This window comes from Meles meles, chromosome 12 (assembly GCF_922984935.1).
Source record: "Meles meles chromosome 12, mMelMel3.1 paternal haplotype, whole genome shotgun sequence".
Lineage (NCBI taxonomy): Eukaryota > Metazoa > Chordata > Mammalia > Carnivora > Mustelidae > Meles > Meles meles.
Genome location: NC_060077.1, coordinates 1,771,376 through 1,795,808, shown reverse-complemented (window position 1 = coordinate 1,795,808; position 24,433 = coordinate 1,771,376). Strand labels below are relative to the sequence as shown.

Sequence of the window (24,433 nt, the reverse complement as noted above, 5' to 3'; positions counted from 1 at the left end):
AATAACTCTATCCACTTAGGCCAGCGGTCTCCCAGCTGGTTGCACGCTGTGTGCACCTGGGGAGCTGAGACAAACCCTGAGAAACTGATGGGACTGGTCTGGAGTTTGGTCTGGGCATCTGCATTTATTTATTTTGTCTTCTTTAAAGGCACCTGGACTTTTAAGACCTCCCCCAAGTGATTCTCGTGTGCAGCCAGGCTTGAGAACCACTGACTTGTCCCACTGACCTTCTCCCCACCTCCCCACCCCGGGCAACCCTCCCCTTCAACCCCTAGGTAACCACCATTCTGATTTTTTGCGCAGTAGTGTGGATTCCCTTACCTTCATCTTTCCCGGTTTCCGGGACGAGTGACGTTTGGGATTGATCTCCCGCCACCCACGAGAGGGCGCCAGAGGAAAAAAAACGCAGCCTCCTTTCTCTCCCCGCGTTCCGTATCGCGCTGGAGGAGGCTTGGCCCTCGCGGCACCCCGTCGGCCGTCCGTTGCCACGGGCAACGAGCGGGGAAACGGCGGGCGTTTGTGCAGCGCGGCCGGGCGGAACTCGCTGGCCTTGGTTGGGGCATGCAGGAGCTCAGCGAGGGCACTTTTTGGAAGTTCCGGGGCGTGGAGGAATGTGAGTCGGAGGATGCGCTCGGCCGGAGCCGGCGTGGGGGTCCGGACTCGCGGAGCCCGGCCGCAGTGGCCACGCGCTGACGGGAACCGGGGCTGGCGTCCGGGGACCCGCCGTCCCTGCGTGCTCTGGGCCCGACGCCTTGCTCCGCAGCCCGGTTTGTCGTCTGTGGACGCTGGGGCTGCGTGACGGACGGGACCGATCTGGGACCGAGTCTCGTTTCTTGATTACTGGTGCAACACTTTTCCGCGGTTGGCTTACAGGACAAGGAAAAGTTATGTGCACCTGCCGTAGTTCCAAGACAGGTTGTGGACGGGCAGCCGCAGGCCAAGCTTAGCCCGTAGATGTGGATTATTTTCCCCCAGCGCTGAGCACCGAGTCTGAGGCTTGGCCTGGACCCAGACCTATCCGCCTGTTGAACAGACGTTCCGTAAGCACCGTCGTAGCCAGGCACTGTGTAGGTAGGCCCTGCCCATCTTGGCAGCTCTGGGCTCAGGGAGAGAGGTGCGTGGAGTGAGACTGCTCTCAGCTTTCAAGTCTCCGTTGTGTTCCCATTTTGCTCGGTGATCTGGGCACATCGATTCTTCTCTGGGTCTCAGATTATCCATCTGTAAGTTGAGGGATGTGTCCTCCATGCCAATCCAGAACACTTCCAGCTGTGACCGCTGGGCTGGGACACTCCCCGGGGGTTGCCAGAGCCAGGGCATATTGGTCCCCACAGGCAGCCTCTTGCTGTCTGCAGAGCCCAGGCCCTGGTTTGACACTGTCCTGAAATAGGATCCCGGCCCTTTCATTTCCTCTCCTTCCTAGCTCTGTGATCCTGGGCAAGCCACTTCACCATTGTTTTTTAAATTTTATTTATTTAGTTATTTTTAAGATTTTATTTATTTATTTGACACACAGAGAACGATTACAAGTAGGCAGAGAGGCAGGCAGAGAGAGAGGGAAGCAGGCTTCCCGCTGAACAGAGAGCCTGACGCAGGACTGGATCCCAGGACCCGGAGATCACGAACCTGAGCCGAAGGCAGAGGCTTAACCCCCTGAGCCACCCAGTCACCATTTTGAACTTGAGTTTGCTCACCTGCCAAATAATGGAGTGATTTTAACAATGAAAAATATCATATATGTCAAGAGTTTGGCACATATATGTGTTCCTGAAATCGTTATCCCTGTTACTTTGTGAAGAGCGTTGAGGTCCCCGAGTGTTTGGGCCAGCATTGCTGGGACTGGTTCCCTGTCTTTATCTGCAGCGTCCTCGACGGTGTCTGGCTCACAGCTGGGTGCAGTCCAGGCTTATTTAAAGTGATGATTTGCAAAGCATTTGAAAAATGCTGCTGCCTGGGGGCCTGCACTAAGACTTTTTTGATGTCATTGGTCTGGAGTAGGGTGATTCCGGGGGCAGCCAAGAGGTGAAGACCACTCATCATGGGGCTGCAGGAGGCTCATTTTCCTACCATTGCCATTCTCCTCAGATGGCACTCCCCACGCTGCCCTCTTACTGGTGCAGCAGGAGGCTTCTGGACCAGCAGATGGCCCGACAGCGACACCGAGAGCAGGAGGCCCGGCTTCGGCAGCAGTGGGACCAGAACAGCCGCTACTTCAGGATGTCTGATATCTGTAGCTTCAAACAGGCTGAATGGAGCTCCAAGACCTCCTACCAGCGAAGGTAACTACAGTGACTTTGGGGGGACAGAGGCAGGAAGCCACTTGTTGGTCAGGGCATGTGGCTTTAAGAGCCCAGGGGGTGGGGGTGGGGGAGTGGCTTAACAGCATGTTTTCTGGAGGAATTTGCTGGATGGCATAGGTTCCCTGCATGGTCATGTATTTCCAGGTGAAAACTGAAAAGAAAGATCATCAGTGAAATCATATATTTGCATTGAAAAGAGAAAACAATAAGAAATATATGTAGAATCTGGGAGTCTCTAGATGCCCCTTTATCCCCAGAGAGAACCACAATTAACAGTCTGATGCAGATCCTCCCGTACTTTCCCCAGCTGTGTGTATATAAACACACACACACACACACACACACACACACACATCCATTGTTACAGAGATAAATGTAAAAACCATGGAAGGTAAAAGCGTAGGCTTTGGAGTTAGACAAACGTAGATGGAAATCCTGACTGTGTCACTTGCTGTATAAATGAGCCTCGTTTACTTCTCAGTGACATGGGGCTACAGTGGAACCCACTTTGTAGCACTTATGGTGAATAGGAAGCCATCCGTGTATCTAGTACCTGGTACACGGTAATTGCTCAAGCGTTAGCTACTACTGTGACTGTGTGCATACGGGAGACCACTGTACACTTCCTTAGAGCGAAACCGAGATGCTGTCATGCAGAGCGTTCTGTGACCTGCTGACACTTTTCTGGGTCACCGTGTCACGTCCATCTTAGCCTCTTTGGCCACACAGCAGAGCAGAGCCACAGCGAGTGGCTGTCGCATGACTGATGTAGGGAGGGCTCCTTCCGCCCCAGCATGCATGCCTATCAGCGGGAGAAGATGAAGGAGGAGGAGAGGAAGCAGCTGGAAGGCCGACGGGACAGACTCCGGCAGCTGCTGCGGGAGGAGCAGGCCCTGCTCACCGGAGAGCTGGAGGCAATGCGGCGAAGCATGGACTTGCGGGAGGGAAGGATCCGAGAGCGGCACGGCAATCTGAAGTCGGCCCGAGAAGAGCAGAGGAAACTGGTAATGTCTTCTCATCCGTTAGGAGAGTGGGAGTGTCCCTAGCCAGTCAGTGCGGCTTATGTGGGGGCTGCCTCTGGGCACCCTGGTCTGATGAGCCAGCCGTTAATGGCAGAGCCTGCCGGGGAAGGGGCTTGTGCTATGTTGTTCTTCACTTGTGTTTTGCACGAGTCACTTCTGTTCTCCTTGGCCCCTTAAATCATGACCTCTGAGTCCTTTGCCTTTCTTCCAGTCCCGTGGTCCTGCAGAGGCTTGGCAGTACTTGTGGGGAATGGTGAGCCCCAGTCTGTGTATTGAAGCCCGCTCTATCTTTTGCAACGGATCTATCACATCTGGGACCCATCTGTAGCATCAGATCTTGACACCCTTCCATCACCATGTGGCAGTCATTTGTCAGGCTTGTCTGGTTCCGTGCCGGTGTCTCCCAGAGCCGGGGGTGCACCGCGGGCAGGCGGTCTGAAGGGCAGGTGCGGTGACAGCGAGCCAGTGGGGGGCGCTCAGCCCGAGCTGACTTCCGCTGGGGTTATCCGAAATGCGAATGGATTTGAGAAGTGACATGAGGCTTTGTGTTTTCTTGACAGATTGCTGAACAACTTTTATACGAACACTGGAAAAAAAACCACCCCAGACTTCAAGAGGTGAAAACCTTTGATTTGCCTCAGTAGATGAAATCATGTTTCCCTTTTTGTTTTTCAACTTGCATCTCTTTCTGGGGGTGAAACAGGAGAGAACAGCCACCTGAAAAATGTACCAGGCAGATCTGGTTCGTTTGGTGTCGAGCCAGCACTTACTGAACATTCGCTGCCTGGTTTGGCCCCTGGGCATGTGGAGATTAGGTGGGGTCCCCAGTCTTCAAGAGCTCGCTGCCCAGTGCAGGAGACAGTGGGCAGCTCGTTACAGTGCACATTACAGTGGGCTGGGCAGGCCCGGAAAGGTGGGGGTCAGAGACACATCTCAGAGGAGTTGCTGGGGTGAAGTTTGGAAGGACATGGGCTTTTACCTGATGGTGTGGAGGTGAGGAAAGGACATTCCAGATTGAGGCAGCTGAGTGAGGATCAGGCCTGAGTGAGTCCACAGAACAATAGTGGCTGAGAGGTTGCACAGTTAGAGGGGGAAGGGGGACTGCAGGAGTTGAGGCTGGTGAGGCAGGTGGGCCCAGACCCTGGCCAGGCTTGTGTGGCCTTCTCCTGGAAGCATGGGGAGCACCTGGATGATTTTAAGCAGGGGTACAGCGGGACCCAGCTGCATTTTGGGGAGCAGTAGCTTTGGTAGCAGCGTGGAGGTCAGCAGGAAGGGATGAAGCCAGGGCAGTGATGGTGGAGGCCAGACTGGGGTGGCAGGAGAAAGGAGGACAATGGATGAGACCTGGGGGCAAGGGAGGGCTGGTCTGGCTTGAGCGGCCCCCTTCCACGGAGACTGGGCTAGAGGATGTTGTCAGTAATTTATTTCAGGTTAAACTTTGTGTCCTTCTTTGGTGGAATGAGTTTATTTATTCCTAATTATATTTGGAAATTGCTAGTTACTAAGTAATGGAGTAATTTGGTAGTTTGGAGTTTTATACAGTTAGCGCTAAGAATTTCCTTGGCCATTTGAGGGTTTAGGTTGGTGATTCAAAGTCTTTTACTCAGAAATGTTTATTTAGGGGCTCCTGGGTGGCTCAGTGGGTTAAAGCCTCTGCCTTCAGCTTGGGTCATGATCCCAGGCTTCTGGGATCGAGCCCCACATTGGGCTCTCTGCTCAATAGGGAGCCTGTTTCCCCCTCTCTCTCTGCCTGCCTCTCTGCCTACTTGTGATCTCGGTCTGTCAAATAAATAAATTAAAATCTAAAAAAAAAAAAATGGGGCGCCTGGGTGGCTCAGTGGGTTGAACCTCTGCCTTCGGCACGGGTCATGGTCTCAGGGCCCTGGGATTGAGCCCCGCATTGGGCTCTCTGCTTGGTGGGGAGCCTGCTTCCCCCACCGCCCCGCCTGCTGCTCTGTCTACTTGTGATCTCTCTCTCCCTGTCAAATAAATAACTAAAATCTTTATTTTAAAAAAAAATGTTTATTTAGAACACTCAAATTAGGGACACCTGGGTGGCTTAGTCAGTTAAACTTAAGCCTTCAGCAGATTAAGCGGACCGTCCCCTTGTGCTCCCCTGTAAGGTACTGGGGCTCCCTACATCCTCGCGTGGGGAACTTAGGGTCACTGCCGTATGCGCCTTGCAGCATACGTCTGTCCCATGAGCCAGTGAAGAAGTTTATCTTCTCTGCCTTCTCACCCTCAGATTGAATCAGCCCTGCACAAGGAGCATGTGATAAACTCTTGGAAAATGCAGGAAGAAGAAAAAAAACAGGTGTGGTAAATGACTTGGGAAATAGTCCTCTGTGCTGTGGTGGGCATGCTGTCTCCAGGGCCTTGAAGTTTTCTTGTTTTCGATGTTAATGACTCTGATCTTGGAATAGACTTGATCGCAGTTGACGTAACATGCTAACACCGAACGGCGGTTGCTCTGAGACGTACGACAGTCCGTTGTGCTCATTCCCGGGGCAGAGTCACACCAGGGGACCAGGGTGGGCCACTGGCAGGTGGAATGCACACCTTAAAGGTCACTGTTGTTGCTGGCCGTTTCTTTTGATGTAGTTGGCATCGTAAACTCTCAACCTTGGCTTACAGCAGCCTCTCTGGGGACAAAAGTCCACACCTCTGTGAACTGGCAGCTGTGTCTCTGGGTTAATTTTGGAGAGTATTTTGCTGGCTTTTGGAAGGGGAAGGAACCCCAACATTCTTGAGCCCCTCCTCTGTGCCAGGCCCCGTGCTGAGTCCTTTCCCAGTGTCGTCTCTGAGGGAAGCATCACACCCATGGTTCTCACCATGAGAACAGCGCAGGAAGATGCCCCCTCACCCAGGGTCACACAGCTGATAAGTGGCATGACCCACTCTGGTGCAGACACATCCAAATGAGGAACAGCAGTGGGGACCTGGGTCTTTGCTGGCCACTTTATAGATACTGACCTGGGTTCCTTTGGGTCCACGTAGCAAGAAGCCACCAAAGAGGAAGAGAACAAACGGTATGAAAATGAGTGTGAACGGGCCCGAAGGGAAGCGCTGGAGCGGATGAAAGCAGAAGAGGAAAGGAGGCAGTTGGAGGGCAAACTCCAGGCGGAGGCGCTGCTCCAGCAGATGCGGGAGCTGGAGCTAAAGGAGAAGGAGGTGAGGGCACGTCTTGGCTCCTCTCTAGCAGCTGCTTGCTGGTAGGAAATGGCGTCTGAGAAAGCTGTGCTGAGTCGGTCCTGTGCGTGGGGAGGGATGAGTCTAAGAAGCGCAACAATGCTGGGTTCTCCCTTTTCACGTGTATTCCCAGCTGTGGTTTTTCCATCCTCCTAGGTTGTATGCCCAGATTCTAGAATGTTCATGATATGGAGAGAGTACTTCTCTTAGGTGTGTTTCCAGAGTGGCTGTGTGAGAACCTTCTTAGAACTTGGATTTTCCGGGGCCCTAAGTAGACTTGACTTAGTCTGATGTCCTAGCACACAGCACACCCCTAGCACACCTCTTCTCAGCTGGCAGGTTGGGGATCTCAAGGCATAAACTGTGAGGGTCTTTGGTTCAGGAGGCCCTTTGAGGATGCAGTTGCCCTGAGCTAGATTCCTGGGCTGGGTCTTCCCATTCAGATGAGGGGAAGCCTGTCCTCCCTCAGGTCCAAGTGATTCAGGAAACAGGTCCTTAATGCCCATGATCTGGTCGATGCCAAGCACTGTGCTGGGCTCCAGAGACAGCTGTGAGCAGGGCCCATAGCCCTGGCCTGCAAAGCTCCTGTCCCTCATGGCAGGAGCTGTGTTGGGTGGGAGAGACAGGTTAAGTTACAGTAAGGCGTGGACGAGTGCAGGGTCCTGTGGCAGCATGGAGCATGGGTCTCATCCTTGTCCACAGACCCGGGAAAGGCTCTTGCAGGAAATGAGTGAGCTGGGCCCAGGGCTCAGAGCCCAGAGGTGGGAGGGGGTTTTGATTGCCCCCCCGGCCAGGCCGGCCCTGTTGCCTTGCATTTGGTGAAAATACAGATGAAGAATGAAGGGAGCTCTGATTCTGATGACCTTAACTGGACTTCACTGTCATCGGCACCACAGGCCACCAAACTGAAGAAGGAGCAGGAGAATCTGCTAAAGCAGCGGTGGGAGCTGGAGCGGCTGGAGGAAGAGAGGAAGCGGCTGGCAGCCTTCCGGCAGAAGGCAGAGCTGGGGTGTGTGTGAGCAGGGCCCCCAGCGTCTGCCCTGGCCGGTGCGGGGGCGAGCCTTTCACTCTCCCAGACATGCATGGGTATCCCAAACCAGAGAGGACATAGTCTGTAGTAAGCAGCTGTCTGACCTCCAGTCATCGTTTATGAGACACTGAAGGCTGCCCCTGTTTTGCTCCCTTCTAGACGCTTTCTGAGACATCAGTATAACGTGCAGCTCAATCGGCGCACGCGGCAGATCCAAGAGGAACTGGTGAGTCTGGGTCAGCCTGGCATTTCTTCCACCCTCTTTGGAAGAAGATGCTTTCCATTGCTCAGTAGCCGGTGCGCTCTCGTAATAAGACCCCGGGGGATATTCCGCCTTGCTCAGCCCTGCAGTCCCCGCCCCTCCCCAGAGGGGTCTGCCTTGGTCTCCTCCCAGATACGTTGACAGAACACCCGGAGAGATGAGCAGTGGGGTTCTTTAAAAATCTAAGTGGCATTCCTCAGTGTATTTACCTTAGCTCAGACACTGGAGTGAGCTTGTTCTGTTGTACTAGCTGTCCGTGGGCTCGCTAGTGACGCAGGGACAGGGAGAGTGAATGAGCAAGCCTGCTCGCCTCCATCCCGGTCTGCAGCAGTCAGGGCGGGCCGGGGGTGGCAGCGGTGCCGTGCGGGGGCCGGCACACCGCTTTTCCCCAGCGCGTCTTTCCCGTCGCGGGACCTCCAGAGCCCCCTCGCTCTGCACAGTGCCCCACTGTAGCAGAGTGCAGCACAGCCTGTTCCCTCATTGCCTCGCAGTCGCTTGTGGTTCTTCCTCCTTCCCTTCTTCACTGCATGGCTGCAGTGAGCATTTTGTGCCCATGTGTCTGTGCCGTTGGGTCTCCAGTCTGTGTTCTCAGAAGTGAGGCTGGTGCTCAACAGTGTTCTAGAAAGCTGTGCTGCCAGGCCCGTCCAAGGGCAGGGACATGCGTGTGGCAGCAGAGGGGTCTCCCTTGGGAAGGGAAAGCTCCTGGGCCTCTTCTGTGTTGTTTAAAACCATCGCTGAGTGGTTCTACGGACTCTTCCCATCTCTCTCTCGGGAACCCTTGCCAGCCTCACGAATGTCTGTTCTCTGTGCTGAGTGCAGGAGAGAGGGGCTGTGGGAGTGGGAGGCTGGGGCCACAGAAGAGCTCCCACCGCCCCCGCTGTGCTTCCCTGTCCACCCTCCAGGAGGCGGACAAGCGCATGCTGCAGGCGCTCCTCGAGGAGGATGAGAACCAGCACATGCACTTGGCCAAGAAGGAGCAGGCCCTGGCCGACGCGGCGTGGATGAAGCAGGTCATCGAGGAACAGCTGCAGCTGGAGAGGGAGCGGGAGGCCGAGCTGCAGTGGCTGTGGAGGTGAGAGGCCGCACCGCCACTCCTGGCCTCTGCTCTGGTCCCTCACAGCCGCACAGGGACCGCAGCGGTCTTCCTTGGGACCGAAACCTCTGCCCTTGCTCAGCTGTCCATAGTGAGGAGCACGTGTTTGCTAACAGACCTGGCTTCTGGAGGTGTTTCCTGAAGAAACCATTAGGATTTAGAGTAAGGGTCTGTTCACTTAAAATTTTAGGAATTTGATGGGGAATTATTGGAACTCTGGAGGTGCTGATCCTACTGATGGTTCTGGACCCTAAAAACTCACGTGGGAGATTGAAATAATCAACTGACAGCTCATGTTTACTGAGCACAGCTTGTGGGTCAGACACTGCAGGGCGCTTTCCCGTCCTCATCTTACTGAATCCTTACTGAATCTTGACTGAATCCTCATCTTACCGAATCCCCGGGACTCGAGGAGGGGGACTCGCATCCCCCACTGCTTATCTCTCATGCAAGCCAGGAGCGACCTCAGGAGCAAGGTGACAGAGCTCAGGCACCGCAGGGCTCCTCTCTCTCTCCAGGGTCCTGATGGCTGCAGTTACCTGGGTGCCAGTCATCACACTTGTGTTTTGTAAGGAGGCAGGTGTGTGACAGGCAGCCCAGAGCACTTACTGGAGGGACAGTCTCCGGGAGCTTGTTTGTAATTGTCACCTGTGGAGAGTTGGGTGCAGAAGTTGATGTGAAGGCTGGCCCCACAGGAGTTGTGTGTGCGGAGCCCTGGGGGTTCTTTTGTGGTCTTCTGCCATCGATGGTGGCAAGGAGCCTGCTCTCAACTGCTCTGTGTTCCCAGGGAGGAAGCCAAGGAGATGTGGGAGAAGAGAGAGGCGGAGTGGGCCCGGGAGAGGAGCGCCCGAGACAGACTGATGAGCGAGGTAATCTCGGCTGTGAGCACATACCCTGCCAAATGTTCTGGAACGCAGGCCTCTCTGGTCATCTTAAAGAGACTTATAATGTCATTATAAGAGTAGTATGCACTTAGTAGAAAACAATTCGTGAGTACAGGAAGTAAACACTAAGTCACCATTACTTGGTTTCCTTCGACTCCTCGGGTTTCTGTGCATGACGTGTGTCTCTGCGCATTCCCTCATACCGCGCTGTTCGATTTCAAGCATTCTAACGTACTGTCACGTCTTGGAGCTGTTTTGACAACTGCATATTATATCACATGTGTGTATTGTAGTTTGTGTTCTATTCCCCTCTTGGGGGTACTCTCTTTTTTGTCCCCCCCTAATTTTGAGGCATTACAAGAAACATGGCGGCGAACATCTTGGTGCATAAGACTTTCTGTTATCCATATGTAGGATGTTTTTTTCTTGGGGTGTGTAACCAGAAGTGGATTCTTGGAGGAACATAGCTGTTTTCTTTGTCGGAGTTAAGGAATGCACAGGAGGCATGCCCCCGTTAAAAGGAAATTTTTTAGGGGCTCCTGGCTGTCTCAGTTGGTGGACCACACACCTCTTAATCCTGGGGTCATGAGTTTGAGGCCCACATTGTGGGTAGAGATTCTGTAATACAAAAGATAATTAAAAAAAAAGGAAATCTTTTAGGAAAAAAGCCTTCGTTATCCATGTATTGGATAATGTATACATGTATAATATTCATTATCCATGTATTGAAAGGTAAAGTGGTTTAAAATGGAAATTTTATTTTCTGCTCGTCATTTTGGAATCCATGGGGCGTCGGGTTCCCAGTGGTGCTCTCTCACTGGGACTACCGATACTCTGCAGCACCTTTAGTGTTCTTATTAAAAATGTTCCTCCTCGTTGCGGCCACTGTGAGTCTCCTCCAGGGAGCTTAATTGTTGGGTGTGGGAGGTGGCTGCCCGCTGTTCCTGGTCCTCAAGGCCTGCCTGTGCTCTGGACATTATCCTGTGGCGAGGCCAGGGTTTCAAACCCAGAAGGTTTCTGGCACTCGAAGCAGTACATTTAAATCCAAAAGCTTGAGGGGGTGACCCAGACTCTATCTCTGGTCATCTGCGTGGCTTGTCGTTTCTTTTTCTAGAACTGATCGGTAGTGAGACTCACAACCTTGTTGCTATGTTTGTGTCCTGGGCAGGGAGCTCCGTCTCCTCTAACCTTGTCGGTGCCCAGCTGTCTCTCCCTACCACAGAGTCTGTGTGCATTTTGTGTGTGTGGGGACAGGTGGGAGGCAGGGCTGACACCGTGTGGGCCGCTCCTATGATCTGGACTTGGCTTCACCTGGCATATTCAGTCCTGAGGCTGAGGACAAGGCTGGAGCTCGCAGAACAGGTACCTGTTAGCATCACGCTAAAATCTGCTCTTTGCCTTCCCGCTGCGGGTAGGTTTTGACAGGGAGACAACAACAAATACAAGAAAAGCTGGAACAAAACCGACGAGCACAGGAGGAGTCCCTGAGACACAGGGAGCAACTTATTCAAAATCTTGAAGAAGCGAGAGAGTCAGCGCGCCGTGAGAAAGAGGAGAGTGAAGAACTGAAATCGGCCAGGAAACAGGAGCTGGAGGCCCAGGTGGGCTCAGCTGGGGGTGGGGATGGGTGGGAGGGAGGCAGCCTCAGCCAGGGGGGTGTGAGCTACAGGCAGCAGGCCTCGCTGTGGCCCGTCCCTGCTGTGGCATGGGATGCTGAGACCCTTGACTTTCTTCCGCGGCCTGGCACTAGGACCTTGTCTGAGAAGCCCATGCTAATGGGCTCAGTGCACCCCTTTTCCTTTCCAGCTGAAATCCCAACCCTCCTGATTAGTTCCAGCTTCACTCCAGGTCCTCTGTCTGTGTGGGAGCAAGACTGTTCTGCCTGGCCAGACTCTCTTTCCTGTCTGCATCTGCCAGGCTTTGGCTTGCTGGGGCACAGTTTATTCAGTTTGGGACCTGAGAGGAGCACAGAATGATCTAAGCACATGGGCACACCCAAAGCTTTTGTCTTTCCAGTCTCATAATTGCCCTTCCTTCTTGCGGCACTTGCCGGCACTGTTCCTTAGCTGGGATTGTCCAGCCGGCACAGATCCACGGGCTTCCCCTCGTGGTCCAAGGCAGGGCTCTGCCCCGGGAGCTTGTCCTGTGTGACTGTGCTCTCGGTGGCCAGGTCGCGGAGCGACAGCTGCAGGCATGGGAAGAGGACCAGCAGCAGGAGGAGGAGGAAGAGGAGGCGAGGAGGGCAGAGCGGCTCAGCGACACCCTGCTGCAGCAGGAAGCGAAGACGATGGCCGAGCGGGGCTACCGGCCCAAGGTAGGCATCTGCAGGGGATGGGCCACACTGCTGAGCCACCACTCGGCCTGGCCTCTGCCGTTCCAGGCCTGTTTGTAGCCCTGTGCTCGGCTCCACTTCCCAACCAGCTCCGGTTCTTCCTCGCTCCTCCTCTGTTTCTCCGTCTCTTGGCTGGTAGGGGACCTTGACATGTGGTTCTTCCAGTTCTTGTTTGGGCTTGAGATGGTCTTGCTTGGGTCCTGAGTGCTGTGCTGCGGGCCACGTGGCCCCCTGTGGGGCCAGGAGCCACCTGAGAGCCCCGGCGCGGTGGGTGGAAGGTGAAGGCGCAGTGGTGCTAGGTCCTGGCTGTGCACATGGTGGAGCCCAGGTTTCCCTTCCTCTCAGCACCTCTGCCTGTCCCCTCCCCACTCTGTGATCCTCTCCTCTCCTTCCGTCTTTCCCTGCCTCTCACAGTACTTGAGTCACCCCTGTGCAGCACAGCACAGGGCGCACAGAGAAGCGGAGGCTGGCACGCTCCGCCCAGCGAGCTGACAGCTAGAGCACCGGGAACCGAGGGACAGCCCGGCAAGTGCGTCGCCCCCACTGCTGCTGACCCATGGCCGTTCTGGTCCCCCGGCACTCTGAAGTGCTGCAGGACCGAGGCTGGCTCCTTCATGGTCAGATAACTCTGGGAAGCCGTCGAGGCAGGTAGAGCAGAGGCCACACCGGCAGCAGTTTTGTCCTACAGCTACACTGTTTTGTCCTGACGGGCTGGGGCTCTCGAGGTGCAGGGAACAGCATGTTCTCAACTCACTTGACCATGGATCGTTGAGTCCCCCGGGACCAGGCTTCACAGAGTGCCCGTGGACACGTTATTACAAAAGAAATCGGGGCGCCTGGGTGGCTCTGTCAGCTAAGCGGCTGCCTTCGGCTCAGGTCATGATCCTGGGGTCCTGGGATCGAGTCCCACATTGGGTTCCCTGCTCAGTGGGGAGTCTGCTTCTCCCTCTCACTCTGCGTCCCTGCTCCTGTTCTCTTTCTCTCTCTCTATCTCAAATACATGAATACTGTCTTTAAAAAAAAAAGTAATAAGATGCCTTAGTTATGGCTTAGGGTGAAAGTTTTGTCACTTGTAAATGGAAAAAGCCATTTATTTATACTGTGCTTTTAGTTCTTCTTTAAGTTGGGCTTCATTCCCAGTCTTCCTGAGATTGCCGATCTTCTCAGGCTTGTGTTTTCTCTCTTTCCTCAGCCCTGTGGACATCCCAGAATTGCTTGGAACTGACTCCATTGGTACCATAAGCCCAGAGAGCAGGGATGCTGAGGCACCAGACAGTTGTACTGCGTTCCGGTTGAATGTTCGGGTCACTGCAAAATGGTTCAGTGAGCCTCTTTGGGTCCACAGTTAAACAGAGCAAGGACCTCACCAGATGAAGCTGTTGTGGATAGGCAGCCCCCAGCAGGAAGCCCCTTCCTGCCTTTCATACCCGAGGACGGGGCTCCTGTAGTCACACGGTGACAGTGCTTTCCTAGACCGCCCTGCGCTAGGAGCTGTGGGCTATGTCTTGTTGCAGGATATGTGGTCTCCTGTTGCCTCACGCTAACTGTCAACCTCCAGTGAAGAGTCCCTCTGCAGAGAAGTTTCTCGGTTTTTAACTTGGTATTTTAATTTCATTATTCTGTTGAGAACAGACTTAGAAGTCTTGATGCAGTTTGTTTCAGGGTTTACTAATTTAGTGATCCCCCAAGGATCGTGTCTTGTTTTCTGGAAGAAGAAAGCTATGAAACTCTGAGACAGTCTGATGCTTTCTGGAAAGGTGGCAGGAAGTGGGTCTTCCTCGTTTAGGAAACGTTTGGTCAAATTCCCATAGAGAGCCCTGTGTGGGATGATCCCAGAAGGCCCCAGAAGGGAGCCTCAAAAGGCCACCTGGGTGGCTAACCTTTTGGCTGACACTTTGGACCTCTCGTGTCTTGGGAAGGTCTTGGCAGCACGCAGCCTTCTGGGATGTGTGTGCCCAGAGGAAGGAGCTCCGAGCCTGAAGGAAGTAAATCACACGCAACCAGATAGGCCAGAACTTCCTCTCCCCACTGTTGGTTGTATCATGTGACTCCGTTCTAGATTCATCTCTGCAAGGAGGACAAGTTCTCTGCAGCAATAATCCTATATTCATGACTTGTATTTTCTTTTTCTTCAGATTCTTCCTCTGAGGTTTCAGTTTTCATTATATTGTATTTAAGATTGCATGTGTAAAAAAAAAAAAAGATTGCATGTCTCAGTAAATTACAGCTAATTATAGGGCTACGTGCCAGGTTATTAAAAACCAGAGTTTATTAGAAAAACTCCTGTGTGTAAGGGCTGCATTGCCTTCGACATCCATTGTGCTGTCAAACAAATGATACATTTTTCATTTTCTTGTCTTGAGTTTCTTTGGCTGTGATCCCCCGGGCACCACTTTGATTATGCTTGCTCGTATTTGCTTCCCCTGTGTAGAGACTCAGTTCTTGTGAAATAAAGTTCTGGTGTGACAGCATGGCTTCCTGATTTTGCTACTGTCGCTTTTAGGAATTGTTGCCACGTGGGCCCTGGAGAGGGAAAGGTTTGTACTGACTTAATCCACATCTCCTACAGCATTGCATATTTCCTACGACTGCTCACATTTTCTAGGTTATGTCCGTTTTTTCTTATGGAGACGGTCATGTCTCCCCTCTGATCTTCACTAGATCCGCTTTTAAGTAAGCCACAGGGAATTACTAGCTCCACTATGGATTGGATGTGGCCAGAATGCCTGGTAAGTAGGCACATAAATATCTACTGACTGTTTCTTATTTTCAGATTTCTTGTTTTTGAAGCCCTTTTTGTGACGCTGATTTTCTTTTTTTATTTCTTTTCTTTTTTTCTTTTTTTTAAAGATTTTATTTATTTATTTGACAGACAGAGATCACAAGTAGGCAGAGAGGCAGGCAGAGAGAGGAGGAGAAGCAGGCTCCCCGCTGAGCAGAGAGCCCGATGCGGGGCTCGATCCCAGGATCCTGGGATCATGACCTGAGCCGAAGGCAGAGGCTTGAACCCACTGAGCCACACAGGCGCCCCTGTGACGCCAATTTTCTACCTAATTCATGTAAATGCTTCCTCTCCAAACTCGACCAAAATAATAGTCTCTAGATTGAGCTTCCCTTGCCTTACCACTTCCAGCATAGCCCAGAGTCCTCTCGTGTATAGTTTGTACTCTGATCATGTATGTATATTAGCCCTGTTGTTTCTAAGCACCTTTTTCTTTTTCCCGTTTTTCTCTAGCCCCTTTTTCTGTGCCCTGTGAAATTCGTGATTTTTAGATTATTCTTCACAGGTTCTTCTATGAAGTCCAGTTCCTTTGGAACAGATGGTGCTGAAGCCACTACTAATATTAAAGTAATTCTTATTTTCTGTGCTTTCACTCTTCGTGCTCATTCAGCACGTATTTTGACTTGATTTTTGTGAAGGGTGTCAGGTCTGTGTCTTTATTCATTTTTTGGTCATGTAGATGTCCAGTTGTCCCAGTCCCACTTGTTTGAAAGAATACTTGTGTCATCGCAGTACCTTGGCTCCTTTGTCACAGATCAGTTGACTGTATTTATGTCAGTGGATTTCTGGGCTCCTTCATCTGATCCGTTGATCTGTTTATTCTTATGCCAGTACCATAAGCTTCTATAGTCAATACCACTGTCTTGATTCCTGTTGCTTTAAGTCTTAAAGTTGGGTAGTACCATTTGTTCTTTGCCTGCAATATTGTATTGGCGCTGCTGGGTCTTTTGTCTCTCCACATAAACGTTAGAATCAGTTTGTTGATATCCACAAGGTAACTTGCTGGAATTGTTAAGATTTTTTTTTTTTTTAAGTAATCTCTATACCTAATGTGGGACTCGAACTTGCAGCCCCAAGATCCAAAGTTGCATGCTCCACTGACTGAGCCAGCCAGGCTCCCCGCCAGTTGCTAGGGATTGCATTGAATCTGTAGATCAAGTTGGGAAGAACTGACGTTTTAACAGTCTTCCTGTCCATAAACATGAAAGAAATATATCTTTGTAAAAGTTCATTCATCAGAATTTTGTTTTCTTTCATATAGCTCTGATACTTTTTTTTTTTTAGATTTATACCTACAGTATTTCATTGTTTTGGGGTGCTAATGTAATTGGTACTGTGTTTTTAATTTCAAATTCCACCTCTTCGTTGCTAATGTATAGGAAAATATTAACGTTTGTAAATTAACTTTCTATCCTATAACCTTGCTATAATTGCTTATTAGTTCCAGGAGGTTTTTTGGTTAATTCTTTCAGATTTTGTACATAAAGATGATCGTGTCATCTGTGAACAAAGTCATTTTTATTCCTTCCTTCCTGATCTGTATCTTTTACTTCCTTTTCTTCTCTTACTGCATTAGCTACAACTTCTTTGTTGAAAAGGAGTGGTGAAAGGAGACATCTTTGCCTTGTACCTGACCTTAGTGGGAAAGTTTTGAGTTTCTCACCATTAGCTTTGATACTAGCTAATTGATCCATTGTGGTGTGGATTTCTAGATTTTTTTTTTTTTTTTATCAAGTTGAAGAAGTTCCCCTCTCTTCCTGGTTTGCTAAGAGTTTTTATTACGAATGGGTATTGGATTTTTCCACAGGTCGTGTCTTTTCTTTTTTCTTTTTCAAAGATTTTATTTACTTATTTGACAGAGATCATAAGTAGGCAGAGAGAGAAAGGAAGGGAAGCAGGCTCCCTGCTGAGCAGATAGCCCAATGCTGGGCTTGATCCCGGTACCCTGGGATCATGGGATCATGATCTGAGCAGAAGCAGATCTGAGCCACCAGGCGCCCACACAGGTCTTTTCTGCATCTATTGATATGTTGTGATTTTTCTTTTTTAGATTGTAGATGCAATGGAGTAGACTAATTGAGTTTTGAGTGTTGAACCAGTCTTGCATACCTGGGATAAATCTAACTTGGTTGTGGTATATAATTCTTTTTATACACTATTGGATTCAATTTTCTAATATTTTGTTGAGGATTTTTGCATTTATGTTTATGAGAGAGATTGATCTGTAGTTTGCTTCTCTGGTAATGTCTTTGCCTAGGTTTGGCTTTAGGGTAACGCTGGCCTCACAGAATGGATTTTGCATTTATCTTCTGAAAAAACCTATGGGGAATTGGTATATGTTCTTCCCTAAATGTTTGGTAGAATTCATCAGTGAATCCATCTGGGCCAGCCTGGTACTTTACTTTTGGAAGGTTATTAATTATTGATTGAACTTCGTAAGCAGGTGTAGGCATGTGCAGATTGTTTCTTATGTGAATTTTTGACAGGTTAAGTATTTCAGGGAGTCGGTTCATTTCCTCTAGGTTATCAATTTGTGAGCATGGAGTTGGTCATAGTATTCCTTTCTTGTCATTTTGATTTTGATGTTCATGGGATCTGTAGTGATGTCCCTTTTTCATTTCTGATATTAGTGGTTTGTATCCTCTCTTTTTGTCTTAGCCTGGCTGAAGGCTTATTGATTTGTTTTTTTTAAAGATTTTATTTATTTATTTGACAGGCAGAGATCACAAGTAGGCAGAGAAGCAGGCAGAGAGAGAGGAGGAAGCAGGCTCCCTGCGGAGCAGAGAGCCTGATGCGGGGCTCGATCCCAGGACCCTGAGATCATGACCTGAGCCGAAGGTAGCGGCTTAATCCACTGAGCCACCCAGGCGCCCCTGAAGGCTTATTGATTTTATTGATCTTTCTAAAGAACCATCTTTTGGTTTTGTTGATTTTTCTCTACTGAGTTCCTTTTTTCTAATTCTACTCTAGTTAACATATACATGATGTAACAGACTTACAGTTAACATATTTTTTGCTCCGTCTGGGTTGACAATATAAATGAGGTTCTTTGGGCACTTTTTATTTTTTTCATTTTTCAAACTGTCCATTTAGCCTAATGATATCTATTTCTTTCTTTTATCTTTAAAAAAAAATTTTTTTTATTAACATATAATGTGTTATTAGCCCCAGGGGTACAGATCTGTGAATCACCAGGTTTACACACTTAACAGCACTCACCATAGCACATACCTTCTCCAGTGTTCATAACCCAACCACCCTTTCCCTCCCCCCCTCCCCCTGGCAACCCTTGGTTTGTTTTGTGAGATTAAGAGTCTCTTATGGTTTGTCTCCCTCCCAATCCCATCTTGTTTCATTTATTCTTTTCCTACCTCCCAGACCACTCATGTTGCCTCTCAACGTCCTCATCTCAGGGAGATCATATGATAGTTGTCTTTCTCCGGTTGACTTATTTCACTAAGCATAATACTCTCTAGTTCCATCCACGTCGTTACAAATGGCAAGATTTCATTTCTTTTGATGGCTGCATAGTATTCCAGTGTGTGTGTGTGTGTGTGTGTGTGTGTGTGTGTGTGTATACATACATCTTCTTTATCCATTCATCTGTTGATGGACATCTAGGTTCTTTCCATAGTTTGGCTATTGTAGACATTGCTGCTATAAACATTCAGGAGCACATGCCCCTTTGGATCACTACATTTGTATCTTTAGGGTAAATACCCAGTAGTGCGATGGCTGTGTCATAGGGTAGCTCTATTTTCAACTTTTTGAGGAACCTCCATGCTGTTTTCCAGAGTGGCTGCACCAGCTTGCATTCCCACCAACGGCACAGGAGGGTTCACTTTGGGCACTTTTGCTGTCACTCTGGCCTTTGCCAGTTGTAACCCAAGGAGTAACAGCCTTTAAGCCCAGGCTGCTCTTCACCATACAGGTCCTTCCTACATGATGTGAGCCAGGCCTATGGCTTCCAGCACTGTCCACCCCTCAGTACATCCTGGATCTGTATCTCTAGTCTAGACTCCTATATCTACCACCGCTTTGGTATCCCTACTTCGATATGCATCTCAAAGTCACCTCCAGCTCAGCACAAGACTAGCAAACGATCTCTCCTACTAAACTACCATTAAACAAAATAACAGCAACACCTGGCTCTTCTCAGTGCTCTCAGATACGTGAGTGGCACCCCATCCGTCCTGCCAGCTGCAGAAGCCATAAGCCTAGGGGCACTGAGTCCTGCTACTTTGAGCTCCAGCAACCTCCAAGTCCATTTGCTTTTTTGCTCCCTCTGCCCCTGTCTTTCATGGCTACCACTGAGTTCTGTCTGAAGTCACCCATCCACCTCACTTCCTTCTCCATCAGTAGTCAGAGATCTTCTACAAACACACACCTGAAATGAAAATCTCCCACCTTCTTCAACAGTGTCCCTCTGCATCTTTAGACCAAGAGTCAAATGCTTTCGTGGCCTCCCAGAGAAGGCCTTCCAGGGGACCTCCCTGAATGTGCCATGCTGCCTCCTGGCCCAGAAAAGAACAATAGGATTGGGATAAAGATGTTTCTTACAGCATTATTTATAATAGCAGAAACTGATAACCTGGATGTCCAACACTAGGAGACTTTGAATTTGGGATGTTATGCAGTGCATTAAAAGGAAATGGAATGGTGGGGCGCCTGGGTGGCTCAGTGGGTTAAAGCCTCTGCCTTCAGCTCAGGCCATGATCCCAGGGTCCTGGGATCAAGCCCCACATCTGGTTCTCTGCTCGGCAGGGAGCCTGCTCCCCCCCCCCCCCCCCCCCCGCCCACCGCCTGCCCCTCTGCCTAATTGTGATCTCTCTCTGTGAAATAAAATAAAATCTTAAAAAAGAAAAGAGGAAATGGAATGCTTTTTTTTTTTTTTTTTTTTTTTTTTTTTTTAATGTTCATGCTGTGTTAAACTGAAAAGTTGTCCCAAAGAGGGGCATCTGGCTGGGTCAGTTGGTAGAGCTGATCTTGGGGTCGTCAGTTTGAACCCCATGTTGGGCTAGAGATGACTTAAAAATTGTTTTAATTTAAAAAAGTTGTTCAAAAGCAGTATTTATATAATTTCCCTTTTAAGGAAGCAAAACACTCTCTTGGTATTTCTAAAAGTTGGGATGATGACTATTTTTCATTTTGGGTGCTTTTCTGTATTTTACACAGAGAACATAACCTTTGAAACAAGGGGGGAAATGTTTTTTAAAAAACGAAAAAGGCAAATTCTAGAGATAATTAACAACACTACCTGACAAAACTAAACAACTGTGCCTCTGTTCCTTAAAGAGATACTTCCTACTGTCTGGCAGGGAAAATTAAGGACTCTTTTCCAAATATGGATGTGGGAGGTTTCTGGTGAAGGCACAGTCCTACATGGCCCCTTGGGGCCCCTATTGAGGCCCCTGGTCTCTGAACAACTTGGAGGGGTATTATGAAAAAAGGCAGTGTCGAAAGGTCATGTCCTGTGATTGCATTTGTATAACATTCTTGAAAGGACGGAGCTGCAGAGCTGAACAGATTCACAGTTGCCAGGGCACAGGGTGTGACTCTCAAGGAGCAGCGTGAAGGAGGCGCCTGCGGTGATACGGAGAGTCTGTCTTCACTGTGGTGTGAAGGCGACAGGAATTGACATGTGGATATGACGGCATAGAACCACACACACACACGTAAAGTCAGGACATCTGAACAAGGTCTGTGATTGTGCCGATATCCACATCCTGATCTTGATACTGTACTACAGTTTGTTAGAAGTTATCACTGGGGGAAACTGAGCAAAGGGCACAGGGGACCACTACAATTTTTGCAACTGTTCTGTGAATCTGATTATTTCAAAATAAAACAGAATGGTCTAGTGGAGGGGAGGTCTCTTAAGACACAAGGAACACAAACCATAAGGAAAAGATAGATAAATTTGACTACATTTAATAAAGTGCTTATTTCAGGGGTGCCTAGGTGGTTCAGTCAGTTGAACATCCAACTCTTAGTTCTGGCTCAGGTTGTGATCTCCTAGATCATGAGATTGAGCCCCGAGTCAGGCTCTGCTCAGTGCAGACCCTGCTTGGGATATTTTCCCCTCTTCCTCTCTCTCCCCCTTAGCCCCTTCTTCCTCACTCACAGGCTCTCTCTAAAAATAAATAAATCTAAAAAAAAAAAAAAAAGCCAAACAGCTTATTTCAAAAGACACCTAAGAAGGAAAAGACGTGCCACAGAATGGTAAAGGAAGTTTGTAACACAGTCAACAAAGGACTAGTGTTCAAAACTTTTTTAAAACTCCTATGCAGGATAATGAAAAATAGAACCTAATGGAAAAATGGGTAAACACTCAAACAGACATTTCACAAAAGAGGAAATCTAAGTGACTAATAAACCCGGAAAAGCACACAGCAATATTGTAGTCAGAAGAATGCATATTAAAACTGAGACACTACCATAAACCCTGTGGATTGACAAAAAAAAATTTAAAGACTTACTTTAAAGTCATCTCTACACTCAGTTTGGGGCTCGAACTCACAACCCTGAGATCAAGAGTCGCACGCTCTACCGACTGAGCCAGCCGGGAGCCTCTGGATTGACAGAATCGACACAGCTTTTATATCAGTGTTCAGGAAGATGCAGAACAATGGGAAGTCTCACATTCTGCTGGTACAACACTTTGGAAAAAGGGATAAAAACAGCATTACACATTTGGAGATGTACGTTCTCTACAATCCAGGTCCATATATATCCCCCACAGAGGAATAGTCCTACATGTACCAAAAGACATACCTTTCAGAGTTTTTTAAGAGCAAGGAACTAGAAATAACTGAAACTTCCACCACTAAAATACCAGATAAATAAATCGTGCGTATACAGTGCATGAATGCCACACAACGCGGAAAACCGAAGCAGAGGCATGCACGTTGACCTAGCTGACCCACAGGATTGAGGGAAAGAAGAGAATACACCAGGAGGGTTCATTTACACGCTCAAAACCAGACAAAACACAGCTCTTACTTTGGCCTGGGAACACACACACGGCATGGGACCACAAGCTAGGAGCAGTGAGCACTGAAGTCCAGGGGAAGGAGGGCCCATGGGGGCTCCTGGGGGAAAGGCAGTGTTCTCTTTCTTACCTGGGTTGCGGCTACCCAGGTGGTCACTTTAGACTTCTGTGTGGATGCAGCAGACGTGGTTCTGAACTTAGAGCTCCCGCGGGATGCGGTGGTGAACAGACGTGCGGAGTGAAGGGTAGAGGGTGTGGCCCAAGCGCTGGGCTCTCTGACGCTCCGCTCCACCGCCACCATGGAGGGGCCAGGGGACCCCTCTCTGGGCCCTGTTCATCTGTGAAGTGTGGAGAAGGGCCACGTGTGGATGTGGTAAAGGTCGATAACAAAAAGCGCAGAGCCCAAATGGACCTGTTTTCCTGCCAAGAGGGGGCCTCCCTGCCCCTAGGAAACAACCTGCCTGCACACCCTGGTCCCTGTGTCTGGACTGGGGTAGGATTTCATCTTGTTTTAATTGGCAGAAGCAGGTCAGATTCTGGCTTCCACCCTCCATGGGGAGCTCTCTCCCCCTCTTCTGGGAAGAGGTGACACCCCCCTCCCCACCCCGTCCCGCTGTGCTGGGTCCTGGAGCCCTCCTGCTTCTAGCGGCGGGTCCAGGGCTGCTCCTCCCAGAAAGGCTGATGGGGCGTGTGTCACCACGGAATCTGTGAAGTCCCCGAATCATGGAAACTGGTGAAATGGGCAACGTCCTCCACTCACAGTTCAGTCTTATTACTTGAGCAGCAGTTACCGAGAGTTTCAATTTCAAATAGACCGAAAAGACTGGAAATATTTGTGGCGAAAGTAAGGAGGGGAAAGACAGAACACACATGTGGCCGCCCGGATCCTGTTCCTCTAAGCCTGCCTGGGGACCACACAGACATGGGCGTGGGCCTTCCTGCTCTGCCACTCCCAGGGAGGAGGAATGGTAGGACCGCAGGGCCACGGAGCCTGCTCCATGCTCCCTCCCACCTTACCTCTGCCAAGGTCACAGCTGGCCTTCGTCCTCCTCTGCTTCCAGAAGCTCTGTGACCCGCCTGTCCTTCCAGCCACCTTCCTTGATGCTCCACGGTGCCAGCAGAGCCCCGTGATGAAGAGCACAGGCCCTGTCCTCTAACTTCCTGCCCGCCCACCAACTGTGCTTTGAGGTCTGAGTCTCAGTGTCCTCAGCCGCAAAACAGGGGCAGTTTCAGTCCCTACTTTAGGAAACGGTATAGAGCGCGGTGGCTGCACACAGCACATGCCGGCATTCGCTCAGCCCTCATTCAGAAAGGAAGAGCTGGGGTGCAGGGTTGAAGTGTGGAGAGGGCCAGGGCCTGGGAAGAGAAGGGCTGGAAGAGGGAAGCCCATAGTTAAGTGTGGAGCAAGGGGAGACTCAGCCCAACCTTAGATCCGGGGTCAGAGTCAGGGTTCAAGGTAGACTTCAAATCTTCCCAGTCTGTAAAGTGTTCCAGGCCCATGAGTCAGAGGGGGCTTGCAGGACTCAGCCCCAGTGAAAGGCCATGGCTAGGGGTGGAGTTCCGAGGGGAGTGGGTGCAGAACTGGCCGTGGGGAGGGGTCCCCGGGGATACAGGGGTCCCCGTTACAAGAGTGGGGAATGGGGTGCTTGAGAGGGGAGAGAAGGGAAAGAGGAGTCCCAAAAGAGGGGAGGTGCTGGAAGGGGTGAGAAGAGGGATTTTGGAGAGGCGGGTCCTTGGAGATAAGCTGCATTTGGGGGAAATGGGGCAGAGATGTTCCCATCTCTGGGGTCTGGGAAGGTGGTTTAGTCAGGAAGCTGTGTGGCAAGAGCCTGGGCTGGAGGGAAGATGGAAGTGAGGTGGGAAGGAGCGAGTTTCGCACCTCTCCCTGTCCCTCCTCCCGGCAGCAGCCTCGCCCCCCAACCCCCGGGACCTGCTCTGTGGTGAGCTGACCCTGCCCTGGTAAAGCTGTGGGGGAGTGTGTCCCACCTCACGTGGCCCTGGCTTTTGGTGGGGTGGCCGGCTGGCCGAGGCACAGACCACAGTGTCCTCTGCCTGGCGTCTATGGGCCACAGGGCCCGGCTCCCCAACACTCCTGCACGCCAGCTGCTGGGCAGTGGGTCAGCCTCGGGTGTTGCTGAGCTGTCCCTGTGATGAAGCTGCCCCTGCACAGACCCATGGGTGAGAAAGCACTGCTCGTGGTCCTTGAGAGCCAGCGGACTGTCCTTCCAGGGGTCATTTGGCAAATTCTGGTGGGGTCCCAGCCCCCTAGGGCTCAAGGGTGAGACAGCCCTGCTTGGGGGGCCCGTCTTAAGGGTCACTAGCTGACTGTGCCGCATTTATCCACATAGTCTCATGTCATGCATGGGTCCCCCTCTGATGCCTGATCTAGACCCTGGGGAAACGTGGTACCCCCCTGGTTTCACCTCCAATGAGGCCACGAGACTCCGCAGTCTTGGGAGTGTCAGGGGCAGGAAAACCCAACTGGGTCTTTTTTTTTTTTTTTTTTTTTTTAAGATTTTCTTTATTTGACAGACAGAGATCGCAAGTAGGC

The 24,433-nt window shown here is 50.5% G+C and overlaps 1 protein-coding gene and 1 long non-coding RNA gene across 3 annotated transcripts; one reads left to right on the top strand and one right to left on the bottom strand.

The window, feature by feature from the left end:
- The first annotated feature begins 506 nt into the window (after positions 1-506).
- LOC123954509 (trichoplein keratin filament binding) lies at positions 507-13,938 on the top strand. 2 transcript variants are annotated; one of them, XM_046025760.1, is made up of 13 exons: positions 507-613; positions 2,083-2,276; positions 3,091-3,301; positions 3,880-3,936; positions 5,565-5,633; positions 6,317-6,490; positions 7,405-7,517; positions 7,698-7,764; positions 8,703-8,872; positions 9,681-9,762; positions 11,193-11,378; positions 11,948-12,091; positions 13,302-13,938. In XM_046025760.1, the coding sequence occupies exons 2-13, from the start codon at positions 2,083-2,085 to the stop codon at positions 13,332-13,334; spliced, it is 1,500 nt and encodes a 499-aa protein (XP_045881716.1). In that variant the 5' UTR covers positions 507-613; the 3' UTR covers positions 13,335-13,938. The 2 variants fall into 2 exon arrangements, with proteins under 2 accessions (XP_045881716.1, XP_045881715.1); XM_046025759.1 differs by having other exon boundaries at positions 3,070-3,301.
- LOC123954510 lies at positions 2,356-23,031 on the bottom strand. The gene is made up of 3 exons (XR_006821090.1): positions 22,900-23,031; positions 22,013-22,220; positions 2,356-2,448 (listed from the first exon to the last, which is right to left on the bottom strand). It is a non-coding gene; the product is annotated as an uncharacterized LOC123954510 (long non-coding RNA).
- Positions 23,032-24,433: the final 1,402 nt, after the last annotated feature.

Coding starts and splice junctions, on each gene's coding strand:
- LOC123954509 (XM_046025759.1), top strand. CDS start 2,083: ATGGCACTCCCCACGCTGCCCTCTTACTGGTGCAGCAGGAGGCTTCTG. Junction 3,302..3,879: donor GAGAAGAGCAGAGGAAACTG/GTAATGTCTTCT, acceptor TTTTCTTGACAG/ATTGCTGAACAACTTTTATA. Junction 5,634..6,316: donor AGGAAGAAGAAAAAAAACAG/GTGTGGTAAATG, acceptor GGGTCCACGTAG/CAAGAAGCCACCAAAGAGGA.